Source organism: Chlorocebus sabaeus, chromosome 12, assembly GCF_047675955.1.
Source record: "Chlorocebus sabaeus isolate Y175 chromosome 12, mChlSab1.0.hap1, whole genome shotgun sequence".
Taxonomy (NCBI): domain Eukaryota; kingdom Metazoa; phylum Chordata; class Mammalia; order Primates; family Cercopithecidae; genus Chlorocebus; species Chlorocebus sabaeus.
This window is the reverse complement of record NC_132915.1, coordinates 74,012,696-74,026,215: the sequence shown is the minus strand read 5'-3', so window position 1 is coordinate 74,026,215 and position 13,520 is coordinate 74,012,696. Positions and strand designations below refer to the sequence as shown.

The 13,520-nt window shown below is 35.5% G+C and overlaps 1 protein-coding gene across 5 annotated transcripts in view; it reads right to left on the bottom strand.

Annotated features, from left to right (window-relative positions):
* The window catches only part of SMC2 (structural maintenance of chromosomes 2), a 47,829-nt gene that overhangs the window by 19,609 nt on the left and 14,700 nt on the right, over positions 1-13,520 (bottom strand). For all 5 annotated transcript variants that reach the window (XM_007968542.3, XM_007968540.3, XM_007968541.3 and 2 more), the window contains exons 10-16: positions 9,579-9,812; positions 7,956-8,115; positions 7,355-7,472; positions 6,610-6,748; positions 5,140-5,259; positions 3,071-3,275; positions 1,299-1,434 (exon numbers count right to left, since the gene is read on the bottom strand). In XM_007968542.3, the coding sequence (XP_007966733.3) occupies positions 1,299-1,434; positions 3,071-3,275; positions 5,140-5,259; positions 6,610-6,748; positions 7,355-7,472; positions 7,956-8,115; positions 9,579-9,812 (1,112 nt within the window). The remainder of the gene's footprint in view (positions 1-1,298; positions 1,435-3,070; positions 3,276-5,139; positions 5,260-6,609; positions 6,749-7,354; positions 7,473-7,955; positions 8,116-9,578; positions 9,813-13,520) is intronic.

The window sequence follows — 13,520 nt, the reverse complement described above, 5'->3', positions numbered from 1 at the left end:
TCACTCTGTCCCCAAGGATAGAGTGCAGTGGCGCAATCTCAGCTCACAGCAACCCTGAACTGCAGGGCTCCAGCAATCCACCTACCTCAGCCTCCTGAGTAGCTGAGACCACAGGCACATGCCACCACGCCTAGCTAACTTTTTTTGTATTTTTAATAGAGACAGGATTTCTCCATGTTGCCCAAGCTGGTCTTGAACTCCTGAGCTCAAGTGATCCACCTGCTTCAGCCTCCCAAATTGCTGGGATTACAGGTGTGCACACTAGGCCTGGCCAAACTTTCAAATGATGCACTTTGTTAAGTTTGTAGCTCTTTTAACTCATGAAGCTTTCAATTCAAGTGGGGACTTATTTTCCCAGATAACCACAGAGCCAGTTCACTCACTCTTGTTCACTCATTCACTCGTGTGTTTACTCAACAATCATGTCCTCAGTGAGGCTTTTCTTGCTCACCCAATATAAAATTTTAACATGTCTTTGCCCTAGACGGTTCCTATCTCCTTTCCTGATTTACTTTTTTCTTCTTAGAACTAGTAACATGTTTTACCAATTTATCTTTCTTTATTGTCTGCTTCTCCAACAAGAAAAAACTAGATGAAGGCAGGGATACTTATCTGATCCCCAGCCCCTAGAAGAATATGTGGCACACAGGGAGCACTCAATAAATGTTTACTGAGTGACACAAAAAGGTTACATTAGCATGATCCCAATATTGAAAAAATAAAAATACACATAAAACTCTATTGTACTAAATAGAAACGATGTTGGAAAGTATTTATGTATCTTATCCATACCTATACAGAAGAAATACTGTAAGGAAACACAGTACTGATATTCGACATGAACTTGTTTACCTGCTCATAGGCAACCCAGCAGATCCTTGATATAGGAAGGACAGTCACAATGCTATTAAACTTACTGTGGGCACCTGATCAATGCTATACTCTATCATTTTAACGTCAAATCAGGAAATCAAGTAACCTCTGGTATCAGACACCAGAGTATCTAAGGGTTTTCCCACCAACCCTAGCCACGTGCTAGTGTATTTCTCAGCAGAAAGAATGGAATATTTGAATGATTGTTTTGCTTAAATAGATTTTGCTAATTTCTTAACAAAGACATCTCTCTTATGAGAAAAAAAATGGATAAATGGTTATCAACTCACAATTTAATCAAATATTTTAAATAAACCAAAAATATGAGAAAAGTCAGAAGCTGTATTTCTGCAAATAAAAGTAAATTTTCTATCATTTTCTACTATGCAAATCTTTAATTTAGAAAATGTATATACAGTTCTTACTTTTCAGCAGTGTTTTTAAGACCTGCTAATTCCTCCTCTAGAGCCCGCAGCTCATTCTCTTTGATTCTCAGTTCATCCTGAACATCTTTGAGTTCTTGAAACTTGGTTAAAATAGAAGCCGCCTGGGATCGAGCACCTGATAGAGGCAAATTCAAACAGATCTTCCACATTGAGTTACCAAGTATACACTACACAATAAAAAATCTTCTAAGACAATTACATTCAAATCGATATTCAATAGTAAATATTTTAGTGAGCTTATGAAGCCATGGAATTCATTCCATCACCTGAACCTTAGAATACAGAGAACTCATAACAGATCCAAGAGGTTGTAGTAGGTATTATTTATTCAAAATAACCACTGCCTTGTCTACTGGGCCCATCTTCCACCCTCTGACATTGGACTTGCCTATGTGATTTGCTCTGGCCAATGAAATGGAGAAATGTGTCCCTTCTGAAAGTAAGCTTTAGGAGGCAGTACATAATTTACCATTCGCTTTCCGTTTGCCATGAGAAAAATATGTTCAAGACAGAGACTGCTTCTCCTTCACAATGAGTCCCAAAATGAGAACAGCACTGAGCAGAAAGGCAACTGATCTGCAGCAGATATAGCATTCACATGAAATAAACTTGTTGTAAGCTAAGACTGGGGGGCTGACCTAAGTTCTGACACAGCGCAGCAAACAGAATAAACTGATTTCACATTATAGAACTATAATTATCTGGCAGTGACAGGCTGAGGTATTATGTTGACAAAGAAACTCTGCAGATTTGATGGAAGAATGCTAAGGTCAATTAAAAATGCTGTTTAAACACTTGGTAATTAAGATATGGGCTTATTTCCTATCCTGTAAGTAAAAACTTCAAAAGCATCTGAATCAATAAAATCTAAAAAGTTTCTTCCCTTGTAGACATGTAAAAACACATAGTCTCTTTTTATCTTCCATTTGCAGATACTAGTCATTTGACTGTGTACTGGAGAACCTAATACCTGGTCATGGAAATCATTGAACTGGCTATTGTTTTCGTGGCTTAGAAAGACATTAAGTCACTTGATACCTCAAATGGCTTTATGCCATTTACTGGGTTAAAAATACAAACCCTGAAATCAGACTGCTGGGATTCAAATTCTGAGCTCTGCCACCCTGTAGTGAGTTATTTAACCACTCTGTATCTTCATTTCTGCAACTGTATATTAGAGATGATAATACCATGCCTACCTCATCGTTGTTATTAAGAATTAATTCTTATTTAAAGCCCAAAGAATAGGGTTTTATAGAATGATAGACATGTTCTATATCTGCATTGTCTAATTATCCATTAATCATTTGTGGTTATGGGCTCTTGAAATGTGACTAATGCAACCAAGGAAATTACTTTTATTTAACTTAATTAAATGTAAAGAGTCACATATGGCTAGTGGCTACTGTATTGGACAGCATAGTTGCAGAACATTGGTATATAGTAAACATATTCAGTGTTTGTTATTCTATTGTCTTGACAAAGATCTGCAAACTCAGTGTGGCAAATACCAGACCAAGAAGAACACGATCACTGTCTAAGAATTCCTTTAAGACATTAAGGTACCATTTCAAGAGCAGGTTTAATTTTTGTTTTACTTTTGACAGGAGGTAGGTGGCACTGGCAAACACACAAATGAGAAGTTAATATGTTTCCTGAAGAAGTGGGTAGTTGGGCTAAAAATGTACTTTAAAAAGGCCTCTTCCTATTTACCACAAAGAATTGTGAGGACAAAAGGCTATAAAACTTACCTCCACTCAATGTCCCATGAGGATCAAACACATCCCCTCCGAGAGTTACAGTTCTAGTCATTATCCTCTTATCAAAGGCCACTTTTTTGGCATTATCCATATTGTCACAAACAAATGTCGTTCCAAAGACAAACTCCATTGCTTTCTGAAGTTCTGGTTTATATTCAACCAGGGAAAGAGCCACATGAACGCTGTCAGGGCCAACCTGTGGGACAACAATAGATACGCCACAGTACATACTAGTTTTTTTTCCTTTCAGGTATTATTTTATAAACTAGTAAGAACTGCTGTAATGGAAACTTAAGTAATACTTACCTAGCATTAAAATTCTTTCTGAACTTTCTAAAAAGCTATGTAAAACCCAAAGTTTTAGGAAAAAAAAATTGCAGGTTTAAATACTGAAAGATCTATTGCTAAGTAAAATATTGATTAATAGCTAGTACTGGGCATTATGAAAGTTTCTATCAATAAGGAGCCATCACCATGTTTCTAAGTGTCCATTATCAAAGTTGACTGGACACAACTTTCTTAATGATGGTACAGATTGAGTATCCTTTATCCTAAATGCTTAGAACAGAAGTGTTTCAGTTTTTAGATTTTGGTGTATTTGTACTACAGTGGTTGAACTTTCTAAATCCAAAATGCTCCAATGAGCATTTTTTGGGTGTCAGAGTTTTGATTTTTGGAAAATTTCAGTTTTTGGACTTGGAGTGCTTAACCTGTAATTCCCAGATCAACACAACTATATGAAAATTTTGTTTCAATAATCAGGAATTTGGTTTCACAACAAATATTTTTTCATACAAATGAAACATGCTAGAGCAGTCATCTGCCAGTTACAGAAATAAAAACACAAGTAATAACTGAGAGAGTAAAAGTAATTTTAAAAATCCCTCAGTCCTCTATTTTGATCACAATGCTTTTTCTCAGCCTTTGTTTATAGACGCTACCTCTGCCATCATTTTAAGAAGAAATAAGCATCTCTTTTAGAGCTTAGTATCAGCAGTGGCAATCACAACGAAGGAAGCTCTATGTAACACATGTTCAGTACTGTTCTTTGATGTGGCAGCTACCATCAAATAGGTCTGGCTAAGGGATCTGAGGCAAAGTATTTTTGCTGTTACTTGAAATCCCAATTTCCTTCTAATGCTGGGACTTGATGTATGGCTGAATTAACTTCCTGATGCTTCTGGACTTAATGGTGATTCTTCAAGTAAAGAGAGTACCAACCAAAAACACCACCTTTCAGTTACTCAGCACTCATCCTCCCTCTCCTGATAGTATACATATCAACACAACTATATTTTGAAATCCTTTTCATTGAAATCTTCTGAATTTAACTAAGGATACAACATCCAATTAGTTACAAGTATATTTGTAAGTTTCATAGATATGTCTTTTCAACTCATGTACTTGGAATGTCCGCTCAATAAAAAAACTGATTACAGCTGAATGTTACGACTGACTTCATGTTTTCACAGTATTACACAGCTACAATAACTTTTAAATGTATTTCCTTGGACTGATCTATTTTCTTACTAGCAAGCATGTCACTTTAGATCAACGTCAGCAGTTGAATGAGATCCTGGTCACCTGCTATGTACCTGCACAGGCTGAATAATAATCTAGAAGAACTCTAATAAAGAAGCATCACTGCAATACTAATGAAGGCCTCCCACAATGGATGTCACTGTGGGCAGTTTAAGTATGCCTGACATAGAAACAAAAACAAAAACTTGAAGAATTTGGGGTATTTCTCTAGAAGCTCAATTCTAACCATTCAGGAATCAGGAGTGTAATTTTCACCATCACCTGATAGTCATGCGACTTAAGGTTAAAAAGGACATTCTAATACCACAAAGTGAAGTATATGAAAGGGAGTTCAAGTCTTTCAACATTTCTCTTCTCTTGTCATCTAATTGCATAAGCCAACCCAATTTTCTTGTATTTTAATTTTGTGGTTCTGTATATGATTATGTCCCTCAAAATTAATGTCTTCTAACTTAAAAAAAAACACACACCCACACAGATGAAGACTAAACATATAAATAAGACAAAATGAGACTTACAAGATTCTGAGCCACTCTCAGAGTTTCTGGTGCAATACATCTGGCTGAAATTTTATTGAGTGGAATTATGGTGTATCGACGTTTCAGTTCCCCCCTTTCGAGTAGCTTTTTACCAGTAACCTACAACACACATTAGAATTTAAAAAACGCACGTTAAAGAAGACAGAAAATTGAGAGAATGCAAGTTTAGTAGTCTATAACAAATGTTTAGTGCCACTTATCCCAAACAATCAAGCTATAATTATATATGCAATGGAACATCATTTGACCTTGAAAAAGGAGATGCTGACATTTGTGACAATATGAATAAACCCAGAAGACATAATGCTAAGTGACAATATCAGACAAAGAAAAAAAAAATACTGTATGACCTCACTTGTACATGGAATCTTTAAAAAAAAAGTTGAACAAATAAAAAGAGTAGGATAGTGGTTATTAGGGATGAGGAGGGAAAGAAAATGGGTGGAAGGAGGTCACAGGTCAAAGGGTACATATTTGCAGCTGGGTAGGATGGATAAATCTACCTATTCAGAGATGTAATGTATAGCATGAGGACTATAATAATAGTGTATACTGAAAATTTGCTAAGAGTAAATTTTAGGTGCTATCACACACAAAAAAGGTAACTATGAAAGGTGAATGGCTATATTAATATGTTTGACTACAACAACCATTTCACCATGTATATGTATCAAAACATCTTATTGTACATTTGTTTTCTTTTTTTAGAGATACAGTCTTGCTCTGTTGCCCAGGCAGGAGTGCAGTGGTGTGATCTCAGCTTACTGCAACCTCCACCTCCCAAGTTCAAGCAATTCTTGTGCCTCAGCCTCCAGAGTTGCTGGGACTCCAAGTGCACGCCACCGTGCCTGGCTAACTTTTGTATTTTCAGTAGAGATGGGGTTTTGCCATGTTGCCGAGGCTGGTCTTGAACTCCTGGGCTCAAATGATCTGCCCACCTTGGCCTCCCAAAGTGCTGGGATTACAGGTGTGAGCCACCGTATCCAGGTTTCTTGTACATTTTAAATATATATAATATAAATTTTTTAAAAAAGGAAGTAAATTTGACAATGACTATGTAGCATTTACAGGAAAAAGTAAGAGCATTTTACAGAAGGATAACAAGGAGAACTGAAGAAATGTAGATATATTCAATGTTACCTTGATGGGAAGACTGACATTAAAAACAGGTCATTTGTTCTCAGATTATTTTACAAATTAAATTCAACTTATACAGCAAAGAGATCCCAAAAGTTTCAGAATGGTAATATGCATTCTGAGTTTCTGAGTAAGCATGTGCCTTCCTTTGGAATAGCTGCCAAAAAGTTATGAACCAAACAGTTTTACCCTGTAAATATGTCACCTTAGGGGAGAGCCTTAAAACATCAAGAACGTATTCAATTCTTTTAGCAGCACATGACTTTTCAAGCTAACCAAATTAAAAATTTTTTTAAATTAAAATCGACTTACTTCTGTGTCTACTACAACATTGTAGAGTCGTTCTCCAGCCACTAATTCTAAAGCTGTGGTTGCAGAAGTATCTTTCACACTAATCAGAGAAGCCACAAGTCCTTGCACACAATTTCTATTCCAGTTCTTCTCTGGATCCCTGAAATACAACAGTTGACAAAAATTTATCTTAGATAATAAAGTAGAAAAAGTTATACTTTACTCATCAAGAGCTCTTTTGGACAACACATTAAAGTGAAATGAAAGCAGAATCAGCACATGGTTTTAACAAACCAAAAATTTAAAAATGTCCCAAATGACTAGCCAGCTGTTGTTTTTACATCAATCAATAGATCTTTCAGTATGTTTCAATGTAATAAGAACTCTGATGTTCTAATCCCTATCATACATATGATTACTGTAAATATTCCATTAAAAAACCCACATAGCAAAACAAATTATAAATGTAAACGTGGATATTTAACATTAATGACAGAATAACTTTGAAGACATTTTGAACTGTGATTAAATTTCCCTGATTTTAAGATTAGTGGCATCATTAGCCATTAAATTTCACAAGAATTTCCCTGCCAACATTTAAAACATTTCAACAAATGCTTAAAGGAAAAATACCAATGAAAGAAAAGCAGTTACAACAAGTTTCATACAAAAATCTTGGTGTCGACAAAACTTTCAGACTGCTTCCAGCTTAAATAAAAATGTCTTGATTACTTCTACCTTAAAATTCAAGGCTTAAGTCTCTTACTTGTATGCAAATCGAAGATTGGGAAATCTGGCTAATAGAGCTTCATATGTTTCTTTCAATCTACCAATATCACGAGACAGCTGCCTGCGCTTTTCCAAAAGGCTTTCCTCTTTATTTTCTGAAAGATAAATCATAATAAAACCAAGTTTTAAAAGTTCAGTCTACTGTTTTAAGGAAAATATTAGTAACCACTATTTCCAAAACATGCAAACAATACAAATTTCTGTTAAGTATTACAAAAGCAGGCTGAACATTCCAATTTCTATCCATTGTCAAACATTATTTCCAACAGCAAATAACAATTTTCATTCCAAAAAATAATATACAAACTGAATGCCTACTAATGTAGAAATACACAAATGACATTTTTGAGCTTTCAAATGATTGAAGCAGGAAATTCTCAATACTGAGTTTTCAAAAATTCAAGAGTTGTTTTATAATTAAGTATTTTTTTTTTTTTACTAACAAACACTTCTTATACTAACGCTCATTAATAGGCTAAGAAATGTTTCCTACTTGCTTGCGTTCTTTATTTAAATTAGCTTTTTATCAAAAATCACTACCTCCTCATGATCTGATTATCATGTTTTTAAAGGCAAACCTTCATAATTTAGCTTTTTCATTTCAGCTTCAAGTTTTTCTTTAAGTCTTTTTACAGCTTCTAAAGCTTCTTGATCCTTCCTGTAGCCACTATCCATCTTCTTAACTTCAGCTTGTTTATTCTTTAATTCCTGTTGAGCATGCTTCAGCTTCATCTGAGCCTGTGGCAGAAAAATGCAACAGACTATAGGATGTATGAGGCAGACAGTGCTAGTAATTAAATGGCCAGATTCAGATTGGTTTTACTAAGAGACCTTAGCCTTAAAAATTTAACTGTTTGGTCTCTTGGATTAGTATTTCAACAAATTAGTCACTTCCCAGTATTTTCTCCTCAAAAACTACTCAAAATATAAACTAATATATGATTAATATGTTGTTAAAGAATTTGAAATTAAAGCCCATATTTTTAATAAGATATGACATATTAAAATTGAAGAATTATATCAAATAACTGTCAGTAGCTGGTAATTACAGCAAGCTAGAAATCATAACTCTCCTTCCTTTTCTTTCCACTTAGTTGTTTATGTTTGTATTTGTATATATTTGTGAGTGCTGTCTAAAAACAGTTAAGAAACTGAATTGAGCAGTAAGATCTAAAATTATACAGGAAAAGAAGCTAAACTGACAAAGAAACTTAAATGCTGAGAGTCTAATAATTAAATGCTAGAACTATTTAAATTAAATGTGTCAGGCATTCAAGAGTTTATACAATTGACCACTGCTTCTTAAAACTATGAACTAGTATTCTAAAACCCAGATGGGGGTATCCTCCAAAACTGTGTATTTTTTCCCAGTTCCCTTATAAAATAATAGACAGAGTACTTTAAAGATTTTCTACTGTTGAGAGTTCTTATAAATTTGTGACTGTCATCTCTGTCATGCCTGAATGAAAAAGTTGCAAATATATAAAGAGGAAACCTGAGGATTAATGCATAATCACACACATTTGTGTACCTGTTTTAAAATCTGCATCTTCCATTAAAAAAGAAACAATGATATGCCTGTGTACATGTATTTTTTCTGCTAGCAAAATTCTTGTGTTCATAGGACTTGAAGTTGCACTACTATGTAAAATCTGAGAAACACTGTAATAGACTGACAAGACTTTTAAGATTATGAAATCAGAGTAGGGAGAACAAAGACTAGAATGTGGCTAAATGTGAGGTAGAGATACTTCCTAGAAAAATGTAAAGCTTCAGAAACAAGGTTTTAAGAACTAGGTATGATAGGCAAAGCAATGGGGAGGACAATCCTGTTTTCCTGTTAAAGCTTAAGACTTCAACACTATGATATTAATAAAAAACAAAAATAGCCAAAAAAAGAATGGATTAATCTCTAAAATTCCACACAATGCTGCAAACAGAACAAAGCATTTATTACACTTACATACTGAATTAACGTAATTTACGTTGTACAGCAACTTAACAAATTAAGTTCATCAATATTTAGCAATAATATATTTGACTTTTCCTGCATTAGGCATTAGAGTTGCAGAATAATGTAAATAAACAAGTTCCTTGACACCGATTATTTTCAACACTATGTAACAATTGCCAAAGCATAATGTGAAAAGAAACTTCTTGAAAAAAAAAGCAATCATATAGTGCTTAATGTCTATATTTACCTGTTTGGCTTCTGTCTGAGCTTTACTTATATCATTTTTACAGGCCATCATTTGACCAGCAAGAGTTGCTTCTGCTCCATCTTCATTACTGGACAGGCCAGCGGAAACAGCATTGAAGTGCTGCTGTGCAGCCGCCAGAGCTTCAGCATCTTTATTACTTGCTTCTTGAAGGGCATGCAGTCCATCTGTTATCTTTTTAACTTCTTTTTCCTTTGCTGCTAAAGTTTTAGAGTCCTTTAGGAAGAGTTTCAAATGGAAAAATAATGTATTTCAGGAAAAACATCCAGTTTCTTATACGCATATACCCTTATGTAATCAAATTCCATAGCAATTTGGAGTGAGCATAATAAAGTAATTTAACCATCATAACTGTATATAAATACTGAATTATCATTTTGAAATTACAGTTTTTAGAATAAATATAACTCTTATACTACTTGAAATATTTTCATTCCATGTTATAAATTAAATCCATGAGACACTGGGCTAAATAATAATTGCAGATTTAAACAAATCTCTTGAAGGGACTAAAAATGAATTTCTAAAACTGTAAAACTGAAATAACAGACATCCTACACTAAGCTTAAAAGTAGAGATTTTAGAATTAAGAGTATGTATATGAAAGTATTTTATAAACTGTCAAGAGCCATAAAATTTGAGCACTAGTTATAGAAAAAGTATTACTATTATGTAACACCTTTTCGGTAATATTAACCAGATATCTGACACTACACAAGATACCAGCCCTGAAAAAAGAAAATCTAACTATCTTATTTACAATTAAAGTGACAACAAATTTTGGTCCACTTGATTAGTTCATGATTCATCATTTATGAAGTGCTTACTGTATAGTAGGTCCTGTTCTAAGACATTAAAGACACAGACTAAGTCGCTGTTCTAAGGGAGCCTATATTCAAGGTTAGAAGACATGGTAAACAAACAAAACAAGGTTGGGGAATAGAGTGATGGAACTCTTGCTTCAAGAAGAATGAGAAGGCCTTTGAGATGCCATTTGAACGGAAGACTGGATGAAGTAGGAGGAGTGACCGTGCGAATACTTGTGGGGCAGTATACTTGAAAGCCCTGAGGAACATGTTTGAATATTTGAGGAACTGGACTAGGAGCACAGTGAGTAAATGGTTAAGGAGCCAAGAGTCATATCATGAAGCACCTTGCAGGCCATGGTAAAGACCTAGATTTAATTATATAGTTGATCCTTAAACAAGATGGGAGTTCGAGTACAGACCCACCATACAGTCAAAAATCACATATGCTTTTGATTCCCCCAAAAACTTAACTACTAATAGCCTACTGTTAACCAAAGCCTTACCAATAACACAATTAACTTATATTTTGTATGCTACATTATATATTGTATTCTTGCAATAAAGCTAGAAAAAAGAAAATGTTAAAAGCATAAGAGAAAATACATTTACAGTACTGTAGTGTATTTACTGACACGATAAGTTTACATCATCTGTTTACAAGATAAATCATCTGTCTGGAAAGGAAGGCAACCACAGCTGCACACCTCAATCTATGGTATATTATCAAGCAACTCAACTGTTTCTTGTAGCATCCTGACTTCTCTCTGCTTTTTGGGAGCATTTTCCGTATCACTAGTGCCACTTCATATAGATCCCATGTTATTCGGGTTTATGGTATTGCACTAAACATGAAAAATACACAAGAACCACAAGACATCACTTTCTACCGAGCTCTGCAACTTACTGGAAACGTGAACTACTCAGAAGTAAACGATTAATGCCACACTGAGTTTACTTGAGCTCACCACCATAGCAACAGGAGGTGGCTACAAAAGTATTACAATAGTGTAGTATGTTCTATAGTTTTATGCAGTTATTTAATATTGCATCTTTACATTTGTTTACATTTCTCTGAACTACAAATAGTGCCAAGTATGGTGTTTAAGTTTTGAAAAACTTTAACTTTTTATAATAGATTTTTGTATATTTTATGGTAGTAAATGATAAAATAGACTAGTACCTACATATATTTTGGGCATTTATGACATACTTAACTTTTTCTTAATTTTTTTGATATTTCTAGGCCATATGGTATTTGTCTGCAAGTTTTTTCAAATTGTTGCAAACCTTCACATAATTTTCCAATATATTTATTGAGAAAAATCTGCTAATAAGTCGATCCATGCAGTTCAAACCCATGTTGTTCCAGTGTCATACAGCGTACATGTAATCTGGAAACCACTGAAGGATTTTAAGCACAGGAGTGATGTGATTCAATTTATATTTTAGCTTCTGTAAAGAACAGACTATAGAGTGGCAACAGGAAAAAAGTAGGGCCACTAATAAGCACATTATTACAGTAGCCCTCATGAGAGGTGATGGTTTGAATGAGGTTGGCAGTAATGGAGGTAACAAAAAGTGGCTGTATTCTGAATACACTTTTAAAGTTAACAGAATTTATTGATAGACTGGATCTAGATATCTAAAGAATGGCGAGAATCCAGAGGACTCTTAAGATTTCTGGCCTCAACAATTAGGTAAATAGTGGTACCATTTACTGACATAAGGAAAATTCAGTAACTCAGGTGGGTCTGGGTAGATGAGGAAAATTCCTAAATTCTATTCTGGAAATGTTAAGTTTTACACTTTTTAAAAGTCATCCAAGTAAAAATGTTAATTAAGTAGCTGGACGAAGAAATCTACAGTTTGTTGGACAGTCATCTGGATATCATTAGACTAATCTTGTTCTCCCTTTCTCAGTTGTGGTTCTCAAAAATAGCTGTAGAATGTGCTAGAAAATGCAACATTCTGATAGAGGGAATGGCCTGAATAATCCATACTCTATTTCAGTTCCCTCCTAGAAATATGCATGTCTTTTCATGCTTTAGCTCAGCAACTCATGTAAACCAGTGCTGACCACCCCCATTTCTCTATTTCTGTGGTATAAACTCAGGACAGGCTGGGTTTATAGCCTGGGGTATAAACCCAGCGCAAGCTGCTTTCTGGGGTCCCTCAGCTGTATGGGGAGCACACAGATGAAACTCCATCCAACACTTGTGGGAATGGCCCACCATGAAACCTAGGCTTTTACTATTACTGCCTATCTGTAGGAAATAACTTTGCTTCATATAACTTGTGCTGTATAAGTGAGTTCCATTAACACTGACAAGTTGGTAACTAGTACATAGTGAACTTGTTTCATACCATCAGTGCTGTTAGTAGGGTCTGCTCTGACAGAACCATGGCTTACTGATAAAGCTTGAATGGCTTCACCCCTTTGCCTCCCTGCCCCCAATACCCAGCCTAGGGCAGATATATCACCCTAAAGGGTTGAGGGGCTTGGATATGCAGCTGGATGTTTTATGGAGAAGGAGCCATAATAAATGGAATATAGATGACCCCCTCAATGAATGAGCTGGCTGCATGAATTGAGGCAGAGCAAGAAACAGAAATGGGGGAGCTTGGCACATGATCCCCTGGTTGTTTGACACATGTAATTGCTCATTCCCAGGGCCAGACAGCTCAGGAAGCGGGTAGTCAGATGGCTCCTGAGAGGGAACAGGAACGAGGTACTGAGACAGTCCCTGAGGCATCTGAGAGAACCAACACACACAACGCAGGCCTCATAGAAAATGAAGCTCACTATCTAGAGGATGAGTATACAGAAAGGCCAGGAAAGGCTTATGCAGCCTGGTTGAAGTGTTTTTTTGATAAAGGGACACTGTGGATCCAAATGGCTAAATGGAATAGTTTAGAGCAGGACCAAGGTCTCCAGGTCCCCACCAGAGATGGCCCTATACTCCTGTTAAGATGAGAAAAAGAAATGAAAGTAGGCTTTTCTGGAGTTCTTGGATGCTGGAGCCCACAGGACTTATTTCCAGTTTTCCTAGGGAAAAGTTAAACTGATGACCATGGGAGGGTTTTGGGCAAATGTAATGACTCACCATGCTTACGT